Source organism: Zosterops lateralis (assembly GCF_965231275.1).
Source record: "Zosterops lateralis genome assembly, chromosome: 1".
NCBI classification, from domain to species: Eukaryota; Metazoa; Chordata; class Aves; order Passeriformes; family Zosteropidae; genus Zosterops; species Zosterops lateralis.
The window spans coordinates 64,386,759-64,414,579 of NC_139762.1; the positions used below are offsets into that span (position 1 = coordinate 64,386,759).

Sequence of the window (27,821 nt, forward strand, 5' to 3'; positions counted from 1 at the left end):
CTTTTTATCTGTCAGGCAGCTCTCTGTGGCTGTATCTCCTTTGTTCTTCATGGAAGATATTCTAAAGAAGTGTGCAGGTATGGAGAAAATCAGTGGCATGAGCCAATATAGTTCAGAATTACAGCCTAGTAATAACCAATGCCTCTGCTGAGTGCTTGGCTTGAAGCTGTTGTAATTTGATTCTTGTTTGGTTTAGATTTCAAAATTAATTCAATGCAGAAATGTAATTCATGATATAAGTAAAAGTAGAGTGATTAGCCATAGATAGAGATTTGCTAGGGAACTGATCTTTTTCTTGTAAAAGTGTAAAATTCTATTTCTACCTCCTGCATAGACCAGGGAATTGTACATAACAATAAGTTGCTTAGCTGTTATTTGACTCAAATTGGTGCTCAGTGTGTCAAGTGCCAAGGATGCTCATTGCACTTGAGAGAGTGTGTTTAGCTTGCACTCGGTGTTGTGCAGACTTGAAATGCTTGTTGGTGTTGCTGGAATGCCCAAGTTTAGCCAGGTCAGGAAAAGCGTGTTTGTGTCTGCCTTAGAATCCATTGTCGTGCCTGTGCTGTGGTGTAATCCATGGAGTTCACTTTGGGTGGGTGTTTGTTTTCCCAGTGCAGGCACAGGAGCTGGGTAAGGTGCACAGGAAAGACACAAGTTCTGTTAACAACAGCCCTGCATTCTGTAACATGCAGTGCACAAGGGTTTCAAATAATGGCCACAGGTGTAGTCTGAGACATTCCCTGTGTGAAGAATTCCCCCCAGGCTGCACAGCCAATTCACACAGCCCCAGAGGTGCTGGTGTGTTACTGGGGCCTTTACACGGCAGATTACTTGGTCATTTAAAAACAAGCAGCAATGATACCAAAAGTGTTCAGCTGTTTCAGTCCTGAAAGGGAATCAATAACTCATATTCTGTGAAGGGAGGTGTACTGAATCAGGATTAGAAATGCCAGTCGGTGTTACTGCTTCCAGGATTGCCAGTGAGTGTTCCTCCAATTACTATTTGATTGAAGGCTTCAGAAGTTTGGAGTTTTTTTTAAATTTAAAGAGGCCTTTCTCTATCAGAAGGCAGGCCTGGAGCTGCACAGGAGAGAGAGATCAACTTTTATAGAACCACAGAAAGGCTGAAGTTTGCAGGGACCTCTGGTTGCCCAGGACCAGGCATGTCCATGTGGCTTCTGACTGTCTCCAAGGAGAGTCTTAAGACCTCCTTGGGCAACCTGTACTTGGTCATCCTCACAGTAAAAAAACTTTGTTTCCACATAAACAAAAGCAATTTTACTTAAACATCCCATTTTATGTGGGATGGATCCCCAAGTGCTGCTCCACTGTAATGTCCAGCTGAAGTTTGTGTGTAGCTTTTTCAGTTCTGTGTACCAAGAAGGATCAGGAATGTTTCTTTAATGCAGAGGTCATTATTTATTGTGTGCTATGCTGAAGAAGGGGAGCTCTCAGGAGAGTGCATGATGGTTTAATGCCATGCTTCCTTCACTGCTGGTGAGAGGCATTTTTTTGTCTCATAATGGATCCATTCACAAACTTAAGCGAGGATTTATGAAGGAATCAGTTGATGCAGAAGATGCCCTGAATTCCCAATAGACTGGAAGTATGAATCTGGCTCACTTAGGCTCAGGTAATTTTTGGTGATTGCTCAGTTGCTCATATACCCAGTGGAACATAAAGCTTTAGCTCAGAGCCCTGCTTCCCAAGGGAGCAGAATGCCAAAATGGGAGTTTCCACTGTCCCCAGCATGTGGTGGTCAGGGGAAAGTTGAGGCAAGGTACATCCAAAGTCCCAGCCTGGAGCAGAGTCCACTGTTAGGGAAGCCTGGCTCTGTCCCTTCAGACATTGTCACCAGCCTGGGGTTAGTGGTGACCATTCTTGGACCTCTCGAACTAAACCAGTTCAGTGGTTGTGGTGTCCAACTTGGAACTTCTAATGGGAAGTCCTGGTTTGGTCATTTATCTACCATGGACCAGTAGTTCCTAACACAAGTGCACATAGTTGAGCCTCCCACTGAAATCTTTGACTCAGTAGGGTGAGGAAGGGGTTATCTTTGCTATTTGTTTTCTGTTAACCTCTGTGTCATCCAGCAGGAAGATAAGAAGTTACCTGATGTTCATTTTTCCTGAGAAGCTTGAAAATGAAGTATTTTTTTCTTTATTTACATAATTTCTCCTTGACTGGCTGAGTATGTAACTGCTTGCAGCATACTTGCTTGTTCATTTAGAACCCAACAAGTGTTGGGTTGTTGTTTTTGTTTTTCTTTTATGCTTTTTTTTCCCCAGAGACAGCACTGAAGCATTCACTTTGGACAGTGAAAGCTCTCCCCCCCAGGCTTCACCCTGCCAAATACCTTCATGGGCTTTGCAAACAAGAAAAATGAGCCTAATTTGATCCAGTTCTCCCCTCAAGCCATACTTTCTCTCCAGAGAGGTTTAGAGTGGTGCCACATGTCTGTGCTCTCCCATGCTGCATGCACCAGTTCTTTTCCAGCTGATGTCCAAATGTCATGGAAACTCCAGATAAGCAAAGTAATGGCAGATGTCAGAGGATGATGCTTGAAAAGTGATGAGTGGCTTGGATTTTATTAAGGGGTCTGACTGCATGGAAAGAAAATCAGGAGAGCATGGGGACAAAATAGCTGAAATACAGTAATGCAAAGGCTCATAAAATAACTGTGGTGCAGAGCAGAGTTTTGTGGACAGGAGATCAACTGTCATCTCCACATGGGACAACTTCAGCCAAAGATGTCCTTCTGAACACCACAGATTTGCACAGAACAGCATAAATTTGTGCTCCCATGGCACAAATTTACCTAAAAGCCAAGCTTTTGTTCATTCTGCCACTCAGGGAAGAATTCTGTAAGCAGCTTTGTACCATTTGAAGGCACTGCCGGCCCGTGTGGGCAGCACCGCCTGCGCCTTGCCCTGAGAGCTGCACCAGGAGCTCTCCCTGCTCAGGAGTGGGGCAGCTGCTTTGTCCCACACGGATCAGCTCCTCTGTGTGACCAGGGCACGGCCATGCTGGACTTGGTTGTCTGGGAACCTTGATCCAAGGAGTGAAGGGGAGAAATGGAGGTGAGGAAGACGATGGAAAAGCAATCCAGCCCTACACCTGTGCTAAGGGCACTGAGCTCTTAACCAGGCACTGCCAAACAGCACAGTGTGTTTGTGCAGGTGTGTCTGTTAAGTGGAGAATTGATTTTTTTTCCAGCCTCCTCCGTTTCTTGCCTACAGATGGCATTGGATTGCAATTTGATTGCCAGTAATTACAGGGACTTCACTGAAGACACATCCCTTCACTTAGGCTGGTTTTATTAAATGCTTCCATTAACACATAACCCATCCCTTTTGTTGAGGTCTCAGTGCATGAGATTGGTCTGTGTTCTCAGATTCCCTTGTACAATGTATTCTCACCAATTATTTTCTTGTTAAAGCACAGAAATTACCATATATAAATAACCAAACCATTATATCCTGATGCTGTGGAAGCCATAGCTTGGTGTGGGGGAAGGGGTTCTTTAGTCACAACCTACAGTTTTGTTTACTTTATTTATCCAAATCTCACAGGACAGCCACAAACTTGTTGGCTGTCAGAATGGAAATACATACACACAAACAAGGATTGTGAGGTAGATGAAAAGTTGCCCAGATGGAAGCAAACCAAAAAAAGTCCATTACCAGAGTTTAGATCATGTTGTGTTTCCCTATAAGCAAGGGAAAGGAACAGAATTTGGTCAGTTAAAGTAGATGGATCTTTAATTTTTGTGTAACTGAAAGCCTCTGTGCACCGTAAGGTGTGTGTAAGGGGAGGGGAGCTGCTCCCAGCTGCCATTTACAGTGAGGATGTTTGGTGTCACTCGTCTCCTCCGGGTCAGAATGTTTGCACCATCAGTTCCAAACACTGAGAGCCTCAACAGAGCTGTCACCCTTGCAGGAGGCATGAGCCTGTTTGAAGGTATGTACTTCTTGTGAAAGCTTTTCCTCCTCTTTTCACTACACAGAGGCTTCAACTTATCACCCACTGAAGCTACTCGGGGAAGAGGAGGAACAAAAAACAGGAACACAAGATATGGATGTGCAGGAATGGGCTCTCTGCTGAACAGCAGCAGCACTTGCTGGTGCTGCTTGGTGGCTGCACATTGGCAGCTGGCCCAGGCAGAGCACAGGCTGCACCAGCAGCAGTGTGGTGAGAGATGGGGTCTGGTTGTGGGGTTTTTGGATGCCTGTGAGTGTCTAGTGCAGACTGCTGGATTTGCTCTTCACTTGGGTGGTGCCAGGTGCCCCTTCAGCAGCTGAGGCACCACTTGTCCTTCCTTGCTGAGCTGCACCAGCCCAGCCATGGCACTTGGGGCTCATCTGATCTGTCCCACCCATCTGCTTGAGAAATCTCCCTTTCCTGCTTTGCTCCTGAGCCTGGCTGCTCTCCTTGAGTGCTTCCATGTGTTACACTGTCAGCCACTGGGACAGAGGGTGATAAAATACACAGGCACCAGAAAACTTTTTAAAATGAATTTTTTTAAGAAACTGCATACATCAGAGACAAACAATAATTTAAATACCATGCAGTTTCAGTATGTACAAAAACTAGGACATAGAGATCCAGTTTAATTTTTTCTAGTTATTTACATCATTTTCATACAGCCATAATCTGTTAAATTACAATACTGGAAGAGCACGATTAACAGCCACCACACTCACTCCTATACAAAGACAAACTATATACATACACTTGGATATCAACTGGAAAAATGCAACTGGTGCGGGAGTAACTGGGACACACAGGAATGCAGGAAATGTGCCCGTCACCTCCTCTTTGTTTACAGAAGTTGTTCCAAGCTTGAGCAGACTGAACACCTGGGAAAAATAATTTGTCCCCTTTTTCTTTCCTGATTTTTTTTATTAGCCTAGTAATCTCCCATGGCTATTTATACAAAGTTATCTTATTTGCAGGCACATTAGGAAGCCCCTCCTTCATGTATAACTATGGGTTTCCACCTTGCCCCTCTGTTTTTATGAGTGCAGGCTTCACTAGGTATGTTGGAAGTGCTCCCCCTCTCTTGGTTTATAGTTTTTGCACTGCACAGGTGGTGCTGTAGAAATAAGGAAGGGTGAGTTTGGTCAGTAGTTGCAGTGATGACAGAATGCAGTGGTTATACATGTATTAGGATGAGATATATTTGTGTAATGGGTTCACTAAATGGTTTCAGTTAACATAAAATAGCTAAAAGTCTATTATGTTCTTTCCCTCGCTTCTTCTTTCTCTTCTGATAATGCCCAGTGTGTTCACTAGGAATTTCCTAGACACAAAAGTGCTGGCTGAGCCCCTTCCCAGCAAACCTGAGCCTGAAGCTTCTTCAGCCTGCAACTACCCACCCATTGGGGGTAGGGTGGGCAAAAGCCACAATGCCCCCACTCCCTCTGAGTCAGAAAGGTGTCACCAGGTCCCTGCAACCCTCTGCTGGTGAAGGTGTGGGTAGGAGGGTGATGCCACAATTTGGCTTCCTCACCATCACTTTTCCCAAACAAAACTCTTTTGTCTAGACGTTTTGGAACCGCTTTTTCAATCCCCACCACCTCCCCAGCTACCCCTTAGTCCCCATTCCTACTTCATTATTCTGCAGGCTGCTGAACAGATGTCAAAATACTTGCAGACTTTAAGTACTCAGGATTCAGTAGATTATAACAAAAATGCTTCTATTCCTTGACTCTAGATTATTATCTCTGGAGATGGATGACTGGAATAGTAATTTCTGTTCTGTGTTGCTTTTTCCACTCTCTAAACCTGGTGTAATTTCTTTATTACCACTATTAATCTCCTTCCAATCAGAATGAGGACGACTCTGCTAACACAGTCTTAGCGGGAATGTCATCATTATGTCCTACACATAATCCAGGTCAAAGGAGGGAAATCATGACTGTTTGTTGTTTGGGTTTTTTTCTTTACTGCCCACAGAATCACAGTTCCTTTTCCATGATAGAGATGGCTTTCACGGATGAGAAAACAATTCCCAAGAAGCCAGATTTATTAAAAAAAGGGACCAGCAGTTCCCCAGTCTGTGTGCACCTTCCCAGGGATGCCAGAGGTGAGCGTACACACCGAGGATGGCGTGCCGTGTTCAGGCTCTGAAAGGCTGCTGTGGAACACCTTGACAAAGGTTAACTTTGGAAACTACCCGGACCCACTGAAGCTAAAAGCAGATGAAGTGTCAGTTTGGTGATGCTGCAGTGCCAAACACCTTGTATGGCTACTTTTTCCTCACCTTCTCACTTTTCAGGAATAACCTCTTTTTCCAACTGGGAAGAAATATGGCAATTCTTCCACTTCTGTCCCGATGTCTGCTCAGCTAGGAGTTAAATGAAAAAAACCCACAGAGAAGGAGAAAAAAAAAAAAAAAAAAAAAGGAAAAAAAAAGAAAAGGCATGGCTGCATGGAAGTGCCCTGGGGACAGCACAAATCATGGGGCAAGGCTGAGTGCGGCAACTTGCTGAGTGGTCAGCAGGGACCTGCCATGGGCTCATCCGGATGAAGGTGCTGGGGAATGTTTTGCCATCACCAGGACTTGGCTGTTACGTGTCTCAGGGGTTTATTTTGGGTGCCAGACTGGCAGTGTGGGCACTGCTTGGGCTGTGCCTGTGAGGGACAGTGGCAGTGCCCAGACTGATCCTTCCCCTGAGGACTCCAGCACTAACAATGGACAGACAGCTGCAGCCTGCAATTTCCACCTCCCTCCTCTTAATTTCATTAATAAAAATGAAACAAACCCTCACCTTTCCCTCCCACTGGCCTACCAAGTCTTGTGATTCTTGTCATCACTGCTCCTTAAACAGTGTCCCTTCCATTTCACAGTAATCCTCTAAGCTAGCGATGCCAGGGCAGGTGTGAGATCCATGCTGGGAACACAAGGATTTGTTGTTCAGAACAGCTCTGTTGCAGAGCTCTTTGCTAATACAATGTCTGTGCAGTCAAAAGCATAAAGGCTTTTTTCCCTTGTTTTAAAGCTGTGATGCAGTCTTGTAACTTGTGTGCTTATGTATGGGAATGAACTTATAAACACAAACTGAGGTTTTCATGAAGACTACCCCAAAGCAGTCCTGGCTGGTAGGTAAAGTGCTCTGCCTCTGCTGCACTGAGCTGATAACATTGCACATTGAAGGCTTTCACTACTGATGAACTATCTAAAGCAACTGTCAGCTGGTGATACAGGGATCACGGTGTTTCCTCAGAAATCATCACCCAGTCTTGGAAGCACCAGAAACCACCTGTTTTTTACTTTCCTTTGAGGTTCCATCCTACAACAGCCAATCCTCATTTAATTGCTAATAAGCCACAGCATTGCAAAGATGGCCGTGGATGAGAATGAAAAACTTTCGCTTATCTCTGGTGGAGAGCCAATCTGTGAGACACTGAGTGCCACCACCAAGTAGATGGAGGGCGTTACCCTCGCTGCCAGGGTTGTTGGGGCAGGCTGGGTGCTAGAGCCACTCCATGGGCTACCTGCAGTCCTTTGGCTGTACTCCTGCATACAGAGGAGTGAGGTGAGGCCTGAGAAGAGGCAGGAGTGTTGGCACTACACTGCACTGGCCATTAAATGCTCAAGCGTGAGAAGCTTCTCAGCCTGCAATCAGTGAAGGGTGATGTTAGCATGGAACAGGGGTAGCTGGACAGGGAGCACAGAAGAGAGAATAGATACATGGAAGACAGTGAGAAAGGAAAAAATTGTAAAAGAATAACAGAAATAAGTATTCTGTAGTAAAAAACTTTGGCCTCTCTCTTCAAACTGTCAAAGGAAAATAGCTATTGTGGAAGAAAAGATGTCCTGAAATAATCTGGAACTTCTTACAGTAATGTTGCTACAGTGCTTTCAGCCACTGTCCCAAACCATGACATAATAGTGTCTTGTAAGATCTTGAAAGGAATCTTGACAATGTCTGCCCCAGCTTGCTGGCATTATACTAGTTAAGGACTTAATTCTGGAAGGTGATGGCCTAAGTTCAGAAAAGCACTTAATTTTATTCGGGTTCAGTTAAGCCTGTCAGACATACTCTTGAAAGCAGTGAGGCTGTGTGTGCTTCCTTACCGGAGAGCACACTGTTAAGTTGGCAAGTAAACCAGGCCCAGAGTGACCAGCTCTCTGAGCTCTGCTTGGTCAGTTTGTGTGTTAAACCACTGTAATAAAAATAAGTTAAAACCAAAATTAGAACCAATAAATTCAGAACACCTCTGAATTGCTGTCCTCATGCCTCAGCCGTGGGTACCAGTGACAAGTCCTGCCATCCATAAGAGTGCCCCAGACTCCTTTTGTTAGGCCAGGTAACACACCTTGTCATGCTTTGCTCAGTGTGAGTTTAGGATCAGTTCTTGAGACACCTGATACAGAGAAAATAGATATCCTTCATGGAACCTCTGTCCCCTCCTGTTGTGTGTCCCTCTGCAGAGCTGGAGGGGAATCCCAGCCTTTCCTGCTGCCGGGGGCACGCTGGCTCTCACACAGTCACGAGGTTTGGGGGTAAGACAAACTACAAGCGGAGCAGATGCCATGCAGTGATCATGAAGAAATGGGCTTTTGCTTGCTGGTCCTCAGTGTTCTTGTCACTTACTGCTAATGGGCTCACAACTGGGTTTAGAAAATTGTATTTGAAAGAGATGGAAAACAAACAGTTTCTAGAACTGAAGCAGCCTTCAGTAGGGAGTCCTGTTCTTCAGAGGCAACACCTTTTTCTTCTTGGAAGCTGAACAATTTCTACTGACTGGTTGTAAACTTCTCCAGGTAAAGAAATGCCTTTCTAATCAGATGATATTCACAGACGGGCCGGCCCACGGAGAGTTTCGCTCCTTCACCATCCTCATAAGGTGCTCTCAGCTTGAAAGGAGTGTTTGGTGTAAGTGCTTTAGTGCCATAGGGGCTCATCTTTTGGACACTTCACCCAGGCCAAGTGATTCCCTGAACACCATCTCAGGGCTCTCTAGGGTTGATGACAGAGGCTTGTCAGGATGAGGGGTGCCTGAAGACAACAATGGTTGCACCACCAGCTGGGCTTGAACATGTATGGCAAATCCACATGCCGGGAAAGTCCTATACATAGATGCCAAGTCTTGGCACAATTTCCCACCAGGGGTATATTCTGTTACTGAAGCTTGAACCAGCAGGTCTGATGATGCTGCAGTACTCATCACATGTAAATACAATTCTCCTTTTTTTTAATATTTATTTTTCTACTCTCTTTTTTTTGTTGTTTGTTTTTTAAAAAGGCAGTTCAGAAGATTTACATTGTACGTAACAGGGAAGTGAATAATACCAGCACTTATGGTTCCTTTTAGTTATGTTTTGAAGATGGCATAGTAGTCAGGTAAAATTGATCTGCTACGGTCTATGAAACCTAAAACCCAAGGGAAAAAAATAAAAAAGAGAAACAGTAAGATAGTATCTTCACATGTATATTGCACATTAAAAAACCTAGGAGAACTAATTGCTACAGTGACACCATTAGGCAGTTCAATTCCTGCAGCATTGACATCAGCCATGCTGGCCAGAGGACCCAAAACAGACAGACACTCTCACTTGGCCCTTGCCAGACCCACAGCTCATAGATAGGGGTAAACTGTTTGCACCAAAATCTACAGGGACATTCACACACTTTGGGTCCATCCTATGGTGTCCCTGAGTGAGGATAACAGATCAGCTCACCCTCTTCCAGGCCTGACTCCTCAAAAATTGTCTGATTTGGACAAACCTTATGCTATTCTGCCAGAAAGATCTACATACAGTTTAACCATGATTATTCCTTAATGTTGGAGGCTAAAGAGCCAAATGGAGCTAAAATGGCTACCCTTCCTGCCAGGCACCCTGTGTCAGAAGGCCTGGGTTTGTCAGATCTGCAAATACACTTTTTTTAAGCTTTGATTTTTCACTCTATTATGAATTAATTAATGTGTCCCACTAGTAAAGTGACACTCACATTCTTTGCTCTTGCCACTGCTTAATGACATGAAGAGTTCATTACCTTGCTAATGACTTTATAATGGTGATTTATCTAAGTTTGTTTAAGGGAATTACTCTCTTTTGTTTAAGCACGCTTCCTTCAAGTGCGTAATTCCCAAAGCCACTTCTTGAACCAGTAAGTCCTGCTGTTCTTCAGGCAAACCCATATTCCAGTGTCTGTTATATGAGCTGTGGCTCTCTATATGCCTGAGCCAGACCTACTGAGCCCAAGCTGCTCAGTGGCTTTCAGATACAATCTTTAAAGGGTCACTGCTCACCCCAACACTGGAAGAGAAGGAAAACACTGCACAGAAACCTTTGAGAGCCAAGCAGCTGGATAGACTTGTGGAAAACTAAACCAGTCTGGTATGTTGTGGAATTCAGTGGAGCTCTCAATGGAGCTTGACTACTTGTAGCAACACCCCCTTTAAAACAGCCTCATCCTTTCTACATTTGTCACCTTGCCCTGGAGAAGCCAAATGTCCCTCAAAGGGTCAGTCACTGGGGTCAACAGATCTAGGCCAATTGTACATCCTAAGGCTTCTCCCAGACCTTGTGGCCCAAGAGCAGCTGGCTTGTCTCTAGCAGCACTCTGTCACTACAAACCCCAGTGCAACCAGCCTAGCACATGCTAAGATGGAGAAGGGAGATCGTTTCTGCAAGGTAATATATGCATAATACACGTAGCAAATTTTAATATAATTATTAATTTATACACATAAAAATCCCCTAATACAAAATTAATTTTGCCTTAAGCTTTTCTGTACTTTTCCTAAAAGTACCGCCTGCATTTTTCATGAGCACTGAACTGATGAACACATTAATACAAGGGCAGCTCCAGTTTTGCACCAAATCTCACTGTCACTTGTCTTCAGTACCCAACACTTGTCATTAAAGTCCAAAGTGTTGATTTGCAAAGGCCTGACTTCAGCCCTAGCCTGTCAGAGAGGAAGGTGGTTGGTGTGGGCTCATGAATAATTCATTCAGTCTCTACCTTTAAAACTAAAAAAAAAGAAGCCCACGGTGTAAATAATAGTGCCTCTCTTACAGTGTGGATCTTGCCATGGCCCACTGTGTCACTTGTGGCCAGACACAGAGGACAAGATTGAGAGATCTGTGGGTGGGATCAGCGTGGTGTGGAACAGCTGCACACACTGCAGGGCTTAGTGTGCACTCATTCAGACTTTGCTACGTGCTCTGCCAGGGTTCCCTGCCCTCCTTCTGACACAAACTCTTTTTTTTTTTTTTTTTTAACTTTTCATCTGATGATTAAAGCATGATGATTAAAGCATAAAAAAAAGAAAAGGTTGTATTTCATTAAATGGCACGTGCCTGCATAACTCCACATAATGGGGCAGCATGTGTTTGTCTGTGTGAGTTGTTTTTACAGCCTGTAATTCTAAATGTTGTCTAGACCACATGGTGTGTTCATTGCATGTTGGAGAAACAGCTGCCAGCTTTGGGGTTTTTTTTTGAAAACAACAGTATTCGTTTATAGTCTTAAAAAATTAATCTCTCAGCTTACCTTGTTAGATGCCTACTTAATTCATGAACTTCCATTTCAGAGCTTTTAAATTCATTAAGCTCTTTTCGAATGGCTGCCTGCAAAGGACAAAGAAACTCATAAATGAATAAATGAGAGAGATCAAAATAAGTTCACTTTGTTCTCAAAACAGTATATTAAAAGTAAAGCAGAGAGATAACATTATCAGAGAAACAAAGACAAATATAAAGATTTTAAAATGTGGAAAGGAAGACAGATAAGGATGTTCTAAATCACATAAAGGGAAGAGAGAAATGCTTTGGTAGAATGGCTCAATTTGAAAACATCACAGACAATGCAGGTACAGAACCCAATTCTGGGTTATTATGTAAACATTTACATGTACAAAATCCAAATTAGTGCAAGCATGGGAAAAAAAATGTGCAAGGCAGTTTGTGAAACACTGTGATCTGTTCCAGAGCTGGACTGTGACTAGACTGGGCCCAGATCCTGACAAACTTGTATTTGAGATGTCTTCTGCCTTTATTGGTCCTGAATTTCCTCAGGTGAAGTTACCTAAAGTGACTGATCTTACTTGGGGAGGAAAGAAGGATACCTGGCTCCCTGCCCTCTACTCTGCCTTGGGCTGTGCCCTTCTGCCCTGGTCCTCCCTTCTGCCCCAGCTCTGCTGTTTGTTGAAGTGATTGGACAAAAAAACCCAGCAGAAAACCTGCTGTGGTGTGGTGGTGTTCAGCCTCTGTGGCTTGTCCGTGAGGGGAAAGAAAACCAGGGGGCACTGGCAGGGAGAGAAATATTGAGGAACAAAAAACCAGAGGGGGTGACTTGGAGGGAATCAGCTGCATGGTAGAGATGGTGCTCAGCAGAAATGACTCAAGTCCCAAGCTCAGAGTCAAGACCTCTGACAGCTCTGTGATATTTGTTGCTCATGAGTGCTTTCACTGTGAGCATTTGGAGGGGATGTGTCTGCTGTGGCCAAACACTCCCATGGGTCCAAGGAGTGTGTACTGCCTTTGTGTGTGGTGCTGAAAACATCAGCATCAGAGGTGGAGAGGGGGTGCTCCAGTAAGGGGTACGCGTGTCTGTCAGGAATTTTTCTCAGTGAAAGAAATCTAAACCATTATGAGTGGCACAAACCCAAACCAGGATTTTTGCAATAGCCACTGCTCCAGTCAGCAACTATCTTTGCTTTGACAAACCCTAAGTGATAGATTTTGCAAGTGTTTTTCTACAGAAAAGACCCTTTCTGCTCCTTCTCCACAGCTTCGGTTTCTTATTTCCCTTAGAAGTGGCTCAGGCACTGCCTCATCCATTAGGACAGAGTGATGGCTGTGCAGCAGCTCCAGGGCTGCCTTCAGCAGACCAAGCTGTTACTGAAGTGACTGTGAAGGAGGCCACAGGGGCAGCTGACTCCCACAGGGACTGAGAGCTACTCTCCCCTTCATCCCTCATCTGTTGGAGAGATGCAAAAATGCCCTTTTCCTTCCCCTAAGAGTCAGACCTGACAAACTCTGGCTGAAGGCAGTTCCCTCCACCCAGCACACAGGGCAAGATTTACTGGCAAACAGAAAAGCCCATTGCCAAAATCTGTTTTTGCAGTAAATCTAGTCTGTTCTGACCAGTGAAGACAGCTATTGAATCACAGCTCCAGAAGAAAATAATCCTATCTAGGATGATGCAGCTTTGTTTCAATTTTTCTGGCTATTTTTCCAACAGTAGACATAGTGTTGAGGAAAAGCAGGTCACCTGAATGCAAGAAATCAGAATACTGCCCACAGGACCCAAAGAAAAAACAATCTATCTGCTTCCTTATGCCATAAAGGGCATTAATATTAGAATGACAAAGATCTTTCTTCTGATGGTGCTTTTGGTTAATTTGAAGGACTTAACCCTTTTCTCTGACTACTGAACTTGCACATGCATTATAAAAAAAAGAAAAAGTGACATCAAAGTACTCTGCCTTAATACTAAACTCTTTACTAGATTACATTTAACAGTGGTATTTAATGCTTGCTCTTTTCAGAGACATAGGATGAGATATCAAATCTCCATGCCCAGCTGAAGTTTCTCCATGCTTTTCATCCCAGACAGGGATCTCTCAAAGGCTATAGAACCAGTTGGGAGATTTATTCCCTCCCTTGTCTAACAATTAAGAGAATAAAGCAAAGTCAATTGACTAATATTTTGTCAAACGTGGTGAGGTAAAATGAGAAAAGCTAATTTGACCCAATATATTATGGTCTATGGACAGTCCTGAGGAAGTTTTTCTGTTTTTCAGATCAGTTTATTCTACATTAACTTAACCAAAGCTAAACTGGAAAAATCCCTCTATCAAGGAGGAGAACAATGTCACAAAACTATACAAGTCCTTTGGTTGAATTATACAAGTCTAACAGGCTGTCCTTTGTGAATTAAACCAAGAGTGCCATAGAGGAGTGCTGTGGAAATTCTGGAAATTCTGATAATGCTCTAAACATTAGACATCACGCTCTCCCTTGCTGAATGACTGAGTCCCATGGCAAAGAAATAGTCAAGGCTTGAATTCAGGTATTTGGAAGTCTTTAAAATTAAAAGGGCATCATAGAGTGACTATAAGATTCATGACTGAATCACTGAGCCTCATAGTCCTCACTTCTTACAACGTCCATAAAATTTTTAAAATACTTTTCCTGAGGTCCCATTAAGACCCTCAACATGTGACTGATGTAATTTGCCAGCAATTTAACCCCTCTGACATCAATGTCAACACCAGAGACACTATTTAGTGGAAGTCCCACCAGTGCTCAGAGGGCAGTGCTATCAATACCAAATGTGCATCTTTTTTTTCATCTGCAGGTCTTGAGTGATTTTAGCTCAGTGCTTAAAATACTCTGTGGGAGAAATCCTGAGCAAAGATCCCTGTTGTAACACACTAGAGAGAAGTGACCTGGCTTTGGAGGGATGGAGGTACCTTTGCCAAATTGACCTGCTGGCATTTTCACACCCAAGCCTGTCCTGTCCCAGCACAGCCATTCTGGCACATACTTCTGTCTCACTGCTCTGCTAAGTCTTGCCAGAGCTGGCAGCTGGCAGCACAATGTGGTAAACAAATAATAGGGCTGTAATCAAGACCTTTCCTCAAGGAGTTTGTGATTCCTTCCCTCTCCTGGTTTCCATGCATATAGAAACCTTCTTGCCAAAGATTTATGCTTCAAACTAACAAACAAACATTGTGAATGGGAAAAAAACAGAGGTGTGTTGGGAAGGGATGTCAGGTGGATGTTTATTCCTTGACAGCCATGGGACCTGTGGGACCAAAGGGATGCTGTTTGCCATGATGTGCTCTGGCTGTTTAAGCCGTGGCTCTCCCAGAGTTGCTCCACTTACTTTGTCGGCGGCTGTGAGTCGTGTCCAGGGTTTGTCCGCCCTCCTGTCGTAGTCCTGCGCATCCGCCACTTCCACGTAGTCACTGAAGCGGATGAGGATCTTCCTCTCACGTAGCTCTTCTACCGTGGGCCTTTGGCTCAGCTGCAGGTTTGAGGAAGGTGTGGAAAAAGATATCAGGACTTTGCTTTTTCACTACAGAGTGCTGCTTGGGGATTTATTTTATTGCAACTGCCCTTATGGTAATAAGAGGGTTTGGACATTCCCACTGCTTTGCTTTTATCTGCTTTTCACAGAATTGCTGCCTGGGAAATGCCCTCTTGTTATAACACCTTGAATATCATCTCACCTTGCTGCCAGAGCAACCCACTGTTCTTTGGGAAGCTGCTGTGGCTGGACACCCCAATTCCCAGCTGAGGTTGATCACCCTTGGCAGAAGGGTGAAAATGAGATGTAAGGCAAGAAAAAGTCTCCTAGTGCACTGACATCCCAGGAAGAGACAAAGATCACAACACAACTCTAAAATGACCTGCACAGGCTGTGCACTTTCCAGCCTTCTGCTGCTGTTGTCTGTACTTTTGCATTGCCTTTGAAAGAGTCAGGCCAAGGCATGGAGTGGCTTTTGCCCTGAATTACATGCAAAAGGTGAAAAACAACTTTTTTTTTACCATTCTGATATTCTGCAGACCTGTCCTTACCTCCAGAAAAGGCAGGCAGGATGATTAGTGCCCATTGAACTTTTAACTGTATGTATTGACAACTGTGGTTTGTATCACAGCATATTTGACTTTTAAAAGTTTATGTTGCATGCTATAAGCCAAAAGAAATGGCAGTGGTGGATTGTATCATGTCAGGAAAGCATCTTGATTGTTTCAAGCATTTCTTTCAAATTCCACAGCAGAGTAGGCAGCCACAGTAAAAAACTACTCTTAAATTGATGATAGTCCACAGCCAGTTACATGGGCAGGGACAGGAATTGGCTTTCAGGGATCAATTCTCCTTGGAAGCACAGCATGCTGGTGAATGTCAAAAGCAACTACACCATCATTTCTGAAGGTGCCACATAAATGTGTGCATGTGGCTGTAGACTAGCTGAAAAGTTTCACTGTTACAGTAGAACATTCATAACCAGGATATATCAGGAAAAATAATATCCTAATAACAATTTCCTACACAGGCTATCATGCTCTTCACACTTACTAGAAATAGATGTGTTTGAAGTACTTTACCCTTGAGAAGGGTGAAAGGTCTAAATATTTAATAAAATGCTTGAGATTCTATTCTGCAACATTATTTATGCCCCTGAATCCACCTTCCCTCCAAATTAAGTATCTCAGTTCCCTGCATTTCATCTTCCAGGGAGAATTAACATTTAAAACAGCCAGGATACCAAATGAAAGGTGAAAAATCCCTCCTTTCTTCAGCACTTGGGTGGAGCTCTACCACCCTATCCTGCATCTGGCCATAGGTCTGTGTGCTTGTTCTTGGCACAGTTGCTTGTCTTTCTCTTCTCTGTTTAGAAAAGATGATTATGATGGGAGGTGGCAGTGGGGCTGCTCTCCTTACACTAGCATCCCTGAGCATGCACACACAAATTGGGTTCAAACACCTCATGTGGAGAGTCTGTAAAGCTGCACTAATGCCCTGCCTATGAGATGTCCAGGAGAATGGGAATGAGGATGGAAAAGAGGTGCACTGACTCTTGTGCCAGTGCTCCGGCTGTGAAAGAGTCCTGAAATCCATGGCTGGTATCACCTAGTTCATGTGTAGCCATAAATCTACATATATTTCCATATATAAATACATGGACTCAAAATATATTCAGTACATTAAACCAAAGTGCCAATCTGATCATGCTAAGTGTAACGAGAGAGACAGCCACGCTAAGTCATTTTCTGAAAGCCATTAATTAAAGCTACATTATTTGAATGGTTAACAAATTTCTCTGCCTTCTTCTCATACCATTGCAGAGATTTCTTGTGACCTTCTAGGTGTGAGAATCTTGCAGTATGTTTGGGCTGCCCAGAGCTCCCTTAACTCTTGAATAGTTGGGAACCAGCTTTGCAGGACAGACTGTAAGCAGCCCCACTGCAGGTGTCAGATCAGTGTGTGTCCACACTGAGGGCACTGCTCATCTGAGATCTCACCTTGCAGTTTATTTTTATGACCTGTGAGCTGTGGTCTCTTGGGTCTAAATTGCTTAATGCTACGGAGTCCTTATCGAGCAACACCTGAGAATGAGCTCTTCTAAGAGGCAAAAAGAATAGAGCACATTCAAAAATTACAGGACAAGGACATGGCCAAGGGCACGATGCAATTGTCTGCACAAGGTGTGGCGCTCCAAGCAGGGAGAAGGGGCTCTTACTGAGCTGGACCCTTTTTAATTTACTTCTGGTAATGTCAAAGGGATGTATGTGCATGAGAGCATCTGGACTTTTTCTGTGTGCACTACCTGGGCATTTACATTTCTATTTCCCTATTTATGAAGATTTTGGAGCTGAAGGGAGTGGAGTAATTCTGTGATGAGTCACTCATTATTTGAGTGTTCATCAGGGTAAAATTCCTTTCCAAACTAAATGGATTTGTATTAATGAAAGAGCAGTAAATGAGGACAGGACCTATCATGCCTTGTCACAGGAGGTCAAATTTTCTTCTGTATATTCTGGAGCACTGTAGAAACAAATGGGCATTTTCCAGGCTTTGATACTAAGGCAATTTGGAAGGGAAGGTTTAACACACCCCCCTTTGTCCGTGGCATGGGAAATGAAGCAAACCCATGCACCCCCACCAGGTAACATGGAGGGGGAATTACTCTTGCTAATCTGGTTTTGGGATTTAGTCAAATGCAAAATGCTGAGTTTGTCTCACTTCAGTCACAAGGAAGCTTATCTTAGCATGTTATCATTGTCTGCTCTGTCACCTCATTAAAATGTTCAGTTGTTAAAGAAGAAAACAAGCTGAAAAATTACAAACCCTTACCAGCAGCACTCCCCCCCCACCCTTTTGCTCCCCACCTTCTGCAGTAAAGACATAGGAGCAGGATGTGCTGAAAATGCCCCGAAGACCTTTCCCTCTGACTATAAATGCAGTTTATCCAAATTAGTCACTAATCTTTTTTTCTTCTCTGACCTTTCTCCTCCCTGCTGCCTCTCTCTCACCTCTCTCTGATGAGTCTCATCTCTCTCAAGAGTTCATTATTTTCAACAGCCTTTGCTGATGCAAGCCAGTGGAGGTCAGTTAAAGAAAAGCTTGAACATCTTCAAACAGGGGAGACATTTCCCAGAGAGGCACCAGTGAACAGAGCATTTAAATTGGGCTGGGGCAAGAATTTAACAGAGCAAAGATTTCAGATTATTGCACAGATTTTAAGAAACAGCCACACCTCTTCAATTTGGTAGTCAGTATTACAGCTCTGAGAGATTTCCTTTTGGAGCTAGACCTCTGAGAAAAATAAGCTATTGCAGTGGGGGGATAGGAAGCAGAAAACTCTAGGGATCAGGAAGCATGGTGCCATTTAAGAGAAGAGAAGGTAGGAAAAGAAGAATTCTATTCCACTTTGCAAGTGATTTGTAATGTGCTCTGCTAATCCAGGCTACGATTCTCTCTCTGTAATGGAAGTTCTCAGGGGATGTTCAGGCTTGTGTTAATTGTCTTGGTCCTCGGCCCAGTTCATCATGGTTCAGAGAAGATACATTCTTGGTAGTAATTCATGGGGGCCCAGATCTCCATGTGGATGTGACCCATCTGCAACACTTCCAGAGGGCTTCTGCACATTCAAAGAATATTAATGGGCTGGATATTGAGACCGGTGCTCAGAGAAAAAAAAACCTTCTTAATCCACATGTCCTTCTACTCAAATGACCCAAGCCTGTGTATCCAAAGGTGCTTGGTGGGCCTGAGGGGCAGGGAGAGAGGACAGCATTGACTGGGCATCTCAGGTGACAGGCAAACATGCTTCCACTCTCCTTCCTTGGGCAGGAGGGACACAAGCTGCTGAGAAACTTAGCCAACAGCACGTGCCTTCATTTTGTTATTTGAATGGTAGCTATTCCTCACCCCAGTTAATGTGGAACTAGATGAGTCAGAGAGGATGGAAAGTGCTAAAAGGGGCAGCTTGCTATAGGTCACCTGATTTCTTTATAATTTTTTTTTTTTTAGAAATTGCCTGTCCAGATGATGAATTCAACTGGATATTTATTGCTGACTTTAATAAGGCATCTAGACCTAGCAAGGTAATCTTACTTATTACAGCATGTCATGTTACAACTTATCATCATAACACTGTAACAAAATGTCAGTGCTGATGGAATTTTAAGAACAGCTTTTTTATGGATGGAGTGGGTTCTTCCCTTGGAATTGGAATGTTGCCACCAAAAAACCTGGGGACAATAGCAGTTTCTGTAGTGCAAGGTCAAAAGTCTCATCAGTGGCTTCTGCAGAACCCACTTACCTTCTTATTCCCAACTACACACGTTTACAAAAGAGGCAACATGACAGAGTTTCCTCATGTTGAATTTACCCTGCAGGCACGTGTGTGCTTGAAAACTCAGTGCAAACAGAAAGGACTGCTGGGCAACACACTTGCTGTGCTCAATTAAACTTCTGCTTGATCTGAGGTTTAAAATCCTTTGGTACTAAGACTTCAGTACAAACCAACAGAAGGAGCTTGCCATTCTGCTGTAAACACAATGACACATCTGGGACAGGCTCATGAAAGACATAGCTGGGGAATAACAACTATTTTCACAGGATTTACTTGGTGGTTGGCATTTCTAGTTGTTATCTAAAACACTTGCACACTTTATTCACTTCTTTTCTCTAGTGATTTCTGAGCTTTTATGATGGTGTGTTTGGTAGGTGAGAACAAAATCTTTTATTAGATCAGCTTTGCAGTTCTTTCATTAAAATTACATGTGTCATTAGAAGAATTTACAACAGTTTAAAAGGATAATCCAAATCAAACAATGTTAGGTTGTGTTGCTATCAACCCCAGAAATGTGTGGGAGAAAAAATCTACTAAGAGAGGAAGCCAAAAATAAGACTAAAAGGTATGTGACCAGGAGTAGGGGTATGAACATTAAAGAGCCAAACGCCAGGGCCTTGGGCTGAAGCTTTTGTTCCTACTTAAAAGAGAAAACAAGACAAGGCAAGAAATCTTCCAGAAAAGTGCCGAGGTTTTGGGGAGCAGACACTGATGTGAAGCAGTGACAGCCTGGGTGCTTTAGCTGAGCTGTGGCCTCTGCCTGTGGCAGATGATTCCTGTGCTCTGCAACTTTCCTAGAGGACAGCAGAGGATGGCACCGCCTCACTCAGCAGACCCTCACTTCTTAGGCAGCACGCTGGGTGTGGGAGCTTTGCTCTGTATCTCTCACAGCTGCTCCTCAAACGGCATCAAGCTCTGCATTGGATTCCTGCACATGTTTACCCTTCAGTGTACAGGGAAATTGAAAGCCTGGTAAAATGGTATTTCCAGCCTTTGCGCAGAGCCTCAATCCCATGAAACATCTGCAATGCAGTTAGGATCTTTTCTTTCAGGCAGTGCTAAGAGGGAATACAAAATCATCCCTGTCATTGTGGTGAGGAATATAAGTGTTTTTCAAACAATATTATGGCTCTCTAGCTCCTGCAGACAACAGCAGTATCTCCCCATTGGTGACCAAGAATTCTACCTATTTACATGAACTGAGAATAAGGCATGGGATTTTTAACCATGGTAGAAAGTAATTCAGTTCTCAGAATGTAACCTTTCTACATATATTTAGAGACCTTTCCTTGTTATTATTTATACCATTAAAGCTGTGATCACATAGGCCAAAAAACCTAAGCCATCTAAAATTGTACAGAGGGAATAGTGCTGCCTTACAAGTATGTGAGTTTTTAGAGAGCTTTCTTTATCTCTGGAGATAGGAAATATGTCAGTGCTGAAAGAAAGTTAATCTGCAATAGCAGAATGGATTGTTCACTGTGTATGTTTGGGCATCTACAGACATTTACTCCAGCTGCAAAACTGACCATGTACATCTGAAATGACTGTGCTTCAGTTTTAAGAGTAAATGACTTTTGAATCAAGTGATGCTGTTTTGTTTGTCCTTTCCTGCCAATACAAGATTGTTTTCTGCACTATAGGCTTTTTTGCAAATGCTTGTCTCCATTTAGTTTAAATGACTCAATCGACAACCTCCCTTTCCAGAAAATGTTTAGCTTCCAGTTTTATGACTTTTTTTTGGGTGAAATTTTCAAATCAGCATTGCTTTAGTTTTGCTCTCTGTAATGGCTACAGAAGCCATTACATTTACAAGAAGGATTGGTCCTTGTAAATGCTGATCTCTATCCTTCACTGTTCAAAACTCCTTCAGTTATGGAGACTAGATCTTCTTTTTTCCTGTTTGAAATGTTACCAGCAGTAGCCTGCAAAAGTGGTTTCCTTCGCTCTCAGTGGACTTACACCCTGCAACATTGCTGATTTCATTTAAAGATTTTTTTTTTTGTAAGACTTGTTTCACACTCTACTTTCAAAAATGGTGCTGAAGAAAAGGAAAAAGGCAAACAACTGTGCAGTAGGGAGAAAGTTACAGTAGTGTCATAATAGGATCAAAGTTGCTTCTCACCTTACGTGTTAATCTTCTCTTAATCTCTCGTTTTTCCTCCTGCTCCTCTTGCTCATTCCGGGCTGTAAAAGATTTACAAGGATCTCAGACTGTGGACTCATCAGGCATGCACAGTTTGCAACAAAATAAGCTTTTCCATCGGTAAGTATATTAATGTTTCAGGACCTCTCTGATGCACAGTATGTCCCTCTGGGGCTGGTGAGCGTCCTTGATCCGTAGCTACTGTGTTTCTTCACACGCTTCATAAAACATCTACAGCTTCCTTCCTCTCCCTGTGTTGGCATCTCTTCATGTGTCATTTTCTAGAAGGGCTGGGCAGCAAGCCAGCTCTTTAAAAAATGTTATCTCCCTACCCACAGGCCTGGGAGCCTCAGGGGGCTCGGCTACGATAGGGTTGGATTCTGCAAGGTCAATGGTTGGAAAAAACACATGAACTTTTTTTCCACCTGCAGAATAATTTCTTGCAGCTACTTTTTGGAGATAATAGAAAAAACTCTTTGGAACAGAGGTGTCAGGCAAGTTGTGCAACTTCCCATGGCATGAACAGAGTTAAGGAGAGTGTCTCCTTCCATCAGGAGCCTTCGAAGTATCACACTGGAGCATAAAACCTCATCCTAGGTCAATTAACTTTCAGCATTAAGCCAAAAGATCATGTGCTACAAGTTCTTACCAGGACATGCCTCAACTCTTCTCCCTCAAGAGCTCAATAATCTCTGACTACACTAACTCTTCTTCAACTTAGGAGCAGGCTGTCATGCATTGTCTTTACATTGACCTTTACCAGAAGTCACTAAAATCCCAGGTGTCCAGGTACTCAGCTTCTCCATCAGTTAGGATCTGTCTCCACTGCTTCGCTGATGGCCGAAATGCTCTTTACTCCAATCATGCTGGCACATAACAGGTGAGAGCAAACACAGCTCATCAGCTTTTCCAGTAAGTACTCTGTGCCCCTGCTGAGATCCAGTGTTTGCTCAGCTAGGACTAGCTCAGGCAGGAGTAACTCTCTGCAGGGGACATGATGGACCTCAAAGGCCAGCTGAGGATAGGTGCCTTGATTTAAATTGTTAAACTTTGGACTGCACTAAACTCTAGGGGGAATCCCACGTTCCCCTCTGCTGATCCTGCAGATGGAGCAGGCACCTCCTGCAGAGCAGCAGTAACAATCCACCAGCCATAGCTTCTTCAGCTGTGAGAGCTCAAGCCAGCAGTCTCACTAGAAAACTGGGGCTTTCTCCACACAGAAATGAGACCTAAGGTTTAGAAACCACAGAAGCCTCTGAGCAGGTGAGGAGGGCTAGGCTGGAAACCAGGTTTCTTTCTGCTCAGGACAGTAGAGCTGACAGGGCTATCACAACTGTTCACTGACTTCAGCAGGACTGGGAAATACCCACCACCCACGTGGACAAAGAACCTATTGACATTATGATGTCTCACACTACACTTCTGATCTTTAAGTGCCATTTTACCAAAAATACTGCTTATATTTTCAGAAGGAAAGAAACCAGTACGGGAGTCAAAAGAACACAAGAAAGCAGGGAGTCATAAGTGTCTTTTTAAGCAATCACTGGAGTATCTGCACTGATAAATGTAATTTTCATCTTTCAATGGCTTCTGTCCCTACTGGGCTGGATACTCTTCTAGCAATTGATCCTCTAGCAATGTTTTCTTCCCTTTGTGTCTCAAATTTGGATGAATTGGTCATGAAAATGCCTGCTTTCAGACACAGCAATAAAGAGAATCCACACAGGTCAGGATAGAAGTGCAAGAAGGCAAGGAATTATGCTTAAAACTTAGTAATGGATATTCATTTTTGTCCTTGGCATCTGATGTTTTTATCTTCTCCTCACTCTCAGCCCAGCTACCCACTTTCAGAGACAGCCAGGCAGGCTTGAGACTTCAGGCAGGTAAAAGCTGGAAAATAGGAATATTCTTCTTCAAAACTAGAAAGTGAGTTTGTTTTAGCTATTTCTTTGAAGTTAAGTCATGCCAATCTTGTGAAGCTACAGAACTGATGCTTTATTTTATCTTACGTGTTCAGGAGATTCTCTGTTTCTCTAAACCTGTGTGTCAGGGTGAGTGGTTGTCTGTAGGTGCAATTTTTACACCTGATTTCTGTGCCAGTGTGAAATGCCCTCCAATACAGTTTAAGGCATTCAGAACCCATCTAACCATCATCTTTGTGAGGAATTTATGCAACCCAGAATGTGCCAGGCTGACAACTGGATTACTTTTATCCACCTGTGAAAGTGGCACAGGGGTGGTGCCTGACAGGGGATTGAGGCATCTTTCCTTATACACTTGGATGGCAAGTATATATAACATTTTGCAAGCTGCAAAGTATTCTTTATTCTTCAAACTAACCCTCAGGCCTGGACTCCTCCCACTACATGTCTTTGACCTAAATATGAGTCAGTGAATGGGGTATACTCAGTTGTTTCCTTGCTGTGGCTGCTGTGATTTTACTGTTGCTATCTGCAAGTAGCAAGTAGCAGAATTTGGCAATAGATGCTTTGGCCTTGTAAAGATAACTCATAATTATTGCAGTAGCACAGAACCTAGGAAACATTCAATTCATGTATAAAGACTGGCTGTCCAATCATATTTTGCCTCATTTATCCCCATCAGCATGGGTAGTAATGCAGTTACACGTGTAATAGGAACATCATGCTACCAGACGTGACATTTTCATCAGAGAAATTTCAGCTTTAACTGAGAGAAAATTCTGTTTAGTCTGCTCAAGAGCTTGGTAGGTTTTCTTTTGTATTTGTGTGTGCTCTGAGCTGGGCTTTTGCAAATTGCTTGACCTGCTTATGCAGAGAATTTACACTCTTTTTATTAGCACTTCCTAAGTCTCTCTTTCCCTACACTCCATTATATTTATTATAATGCTCCTTCTCAGAAGCCTAGAGGAATGACACAAAATGATGTACAAATCAGAAAATAGTTATACTTATTTGTTTAAGGGTAGAGCATGCTTTTTTTTAATTTTAATTATGTAACCATTTCAATTTTTTTTCTTTCCTGCTTGTCCTGGGTTGTAGTGTAGGATGTACACAAAGTATTTATTCTATCACCATCTTCATGTTAAACTGTTAAACCAAGTGGGGCAGTGTTCTTCCTTGGTCCCCTTCCTTTGGGCTCTTCTGCTAATGGTCCATCACCGCCTTGCCCGCGACTCACAGGTAACTCCCTCCAGGAGTTATCTCTGTTAATGGGCCATCAAGGACTCACTTCACAACTCCTCATCCCATTGTGAGATGCTCCGCCCAGGGGGAGGAGCCAAGCATTCTCACCTGGATATAATCTGGGATTTGGGACTGTACCCCTTACCCACTGGATTCCCAGAGGACCAGAGCTACCAGACCTTTCTAGGGATCACTCCTTCAGGAAGAGCACCTCATCTGGACTGCTTCCACCATCCTGCTCAGGTTGTATTCTGACTCTGTTAGTGGTCTTTTGTATTATTGCATTTATTTTATTTTACCTTTTTTCCCCCCCTTTCTTCTTATTAAATTGTGTTTCTGACTTGGAGCCTCTCACTCATTTTGCTTTCAAACCACGACGCTGCTGTGATTCACCAAAAGTTGGAATGCCTTGGAAATACCACATTACTCTTTCCTGTAATTTGGAAGCTGTTTGTCTACCAAGACACACATGTTTGGGGGCAGATATGTGCTAAAGAAAGCTACAAAAATTCCATTTAGGAAATACAATATGGATCTGGATTCAGGGTAATATTTTCAAACATCGATGTAATTTAGGAGCCTTTATTTAATTAAAAAAGAAACTGATATTACTCAAGGGGTAATTCCTCTGAAATGTAAGACATCTTCAGAGTGCTCTGTGACTGCTGGGCTTGGCAACGTGACCTTTAGGAACATCTGCAAGGCACCCAGAGCTGGAGATGTTGCTCTCTGCTGATGCTGGTTCAAAGCAGATGCCCAAGACCCCACCTCCCCCAGTGCCAGGGCAGTGTTTGCCAGTCATGCACCAGAGCCAGGTGGTGCCTGATGTGTTTATTCATAGGGTCCCAGGATGACAACATGAGCTGCCAGAGAATTGGCCTCTGTCCCTCCATGCCTGAGCCTGGCATCAGTCACATCACAGGTCCCCTCTTCTCCTGCTGTTCTGCTATGCCCCTGGGAGACAATCACATCTGGATGTGCCAAATATTTCCCCAGGTTCTGCCCCTGACTTCCTCCAGCAGCCAGTCACTGGAGTTAGGAGCAGACAGTAGAATCACAGTTATTAAGAGAACGCTGGTCCCAAACAAATGGCTTTTCCCAAACAAATGACTTTTCCAGCAGCCTCAGGCTTGCCCATGCTGCTCTGCTGTCTGGTCTTTTCTCCTCTTTGCAATGACAGTGGTGTCTCTCTCTCACTGTCTGCCACGTGTGATAACATCGGCAGATGAAAAGACCCTGCTGGGCATTAACACTATCATTAATCTGCTAAAGAATTTGATTTTGAAGTATTTGAAAAACGAATTCTGCTGATTTTCAGAGAATTAATCTTCTGCTGCCATGTTTTTATGATTCTATACAATGCAGTTATTTGAACTAGAGAAGGTGAATTATGGACCTACCTAAGGAGACATTATTATAAGGTACCATTTTGGAATACTTTTTTTCTGTAGTAATTTTTGAAAATTTTCCTGGAAATATGCATTTACTAACTTAAAAGGGGAAGAACTTGTTTCTTTTTTTTTTCCTGTTTCCAACAACAACAATTAGATAAACAGTTTTTTTTTTTTAATTTTTATTTTTATTTTTTTAGAACACTTCCATGTGAGTAAAGAAACTGTCATTTTCTTCCTGTTCATTCATGAGGTTATGAAAGTTGGACTCAGTCCAGCTTCTCTTGAAGTCAGTGGTAATATATCTACTAACTTAACTTGGTTCAGGATTTCTGAATGGTATTTTGTCTCTTTAAAATATCACATGCTGAGGATCTACCAGAAACTTTTTGGCTCATTTAAAGGGAGAGTTTCAGGGGAACAATTCAGGGAAGTAACCCTGAATCACACTGGATTCTTTTAAAAATTGAATAAAGGCTCCAGCTAGCATAGATTGCTGTGAAGATTTTTAGGAAGGCTAATCAAGTTATGCCCTAATGTCTTTACTAACTTACAATTGGATGCTTATCTATATAAGTGCTGCATAAAGGAGGCTTTTCAGGATGATTGACTCCCTGTTTGGAATGTCATTCAACATTTGGGGTTTTTTCTTCATAGTTTGTTTATTCTTGTAAATTTACTGACTGATTTTAAAGAATTGTTTCTGCAGATCTAGATGTTGTTACTGACTTCCACACTTACTTGCACTTATTATTATTATTATCAGTTATGCTTAAAGAGAAGAGTTGATGTTTATAATAAACACCAAATGTACACAAAGTCTAACCCAAATTATCTGGCTTCAGGTTAAATGTCAGCAGAATCAGGACTTACGTTTCAGTATGTTCCTCTGCTCCAATTCTTCAGCAGTTGGCCTCTGGCTCAGTCGTCTGCGAAAAAAGTCCAAGATCAGTTTTTGGACCATATCATATTCTCCTCAGTTCTCTGCCTTGAAGAGTTACTTTGGGGTGTGAAAGGCAGAACAGAGAACACTGACACTGCTCCATTATGTACTTGGTATGCCTGGACTATGCGTGACACACACCATGCTTCGCTTTTGCAGTTTCCTCTGTTTCCAACCCACGAAAGACAAAATACATTATGTCATCTTAGGCATGACTCTCCCACCCTACCCCAGGCAGAGCTGCTGAAAGCTAAGCCACACAGATGTCTCCACTTAATTTCCTTCCCTCCAGGCTTGCTTCCTGACTTGCACAAGTATTTCTAACTAGGATCCAGCTAACCCTCTTGCTGCCCTCTCTCCAGCCTCCTGACTGTGCCGTTTGTTCACACAGCGTGTGAACACGCAGACACAGAAAAAACAAGGGACTGTTTGGCAGCACTGAGGGCAGAACAATAGCAACTCTCGTCCTCCTCATCATACTCACTTTCCTCCTCCTCCTCTTGTGGCTTTTATTAAATCCTATATTGAAGGATCAGTGTGACTTGCTAGTCAACCTGTACGTAATAGGGTCAACAAACCGCACAATCTAATTACAAATGAGGGCTCTGTACATAGGAATGACCTGAATATTCAGAATACAGAGCGAGCACAAAAGGGTCTTTGCAAAACAACGTAAACCAGAGAGATGACATCAGAAGTCAGCACTGTTGGGCATCCTCATAATCTTATCCGAGTCAATGGGATTTTTGTCAATGATACCAATGACATGACAAAGCCTTCTCTTCCTTCACACTTGGTCACTCAGAGACATTTCCAACTTGAGGGCCCCAATCTCTGTGAACTGG

General features: G+C 43.1%; 1 protein-coding gene across 5 annotated transcripts in view; it reads right to left on the bottom strand.

Moving 5' to 3' along the window:
* Window positions 1-4,537: 4,537 nt before the first annotated feature.
* The window catches only part of PHACTR1 (phosphatase and actin regulator 1), a gene marked incomplete at its 3' end in the record, with an annotated part of 302,619 nt that continues 279,335 nt past the window's right edge, over window positions 4,538-27,821 (bottom strand). For 4 of the 5 annotated variants that reach the window (XM_083880656.1, XM_083880654.1, XM_083880655.1 and 1 more), the window contains 5 exons: window positions 26,907-26,962; window positions 21,458-21,519; window positions 14,853-14,993; window positions 11,511-11,587; window positions 4,538-9,383 (listed from right to left, as the gene is read on the bottom strand). In XM_083880656.1, coding sequence (XP_083736782.1) covers window positions 9,368-9,383; window positions 11,511-11,587; window positions 14,853-14,993; window positions 21,458-21,519; window positions 26,907-26,962 — 352 coding nt within the window. Of the gene's footprint in view, window positions 9,384-11,506; window positions 11,588-14,852; window positions 14,994-21,457; window positions 21,520-26,906; window positions 26,963-27,821 lie in introns of those variants that run through there. The other variant, XM_083880658.1, reaches the window with a different exon arrangement.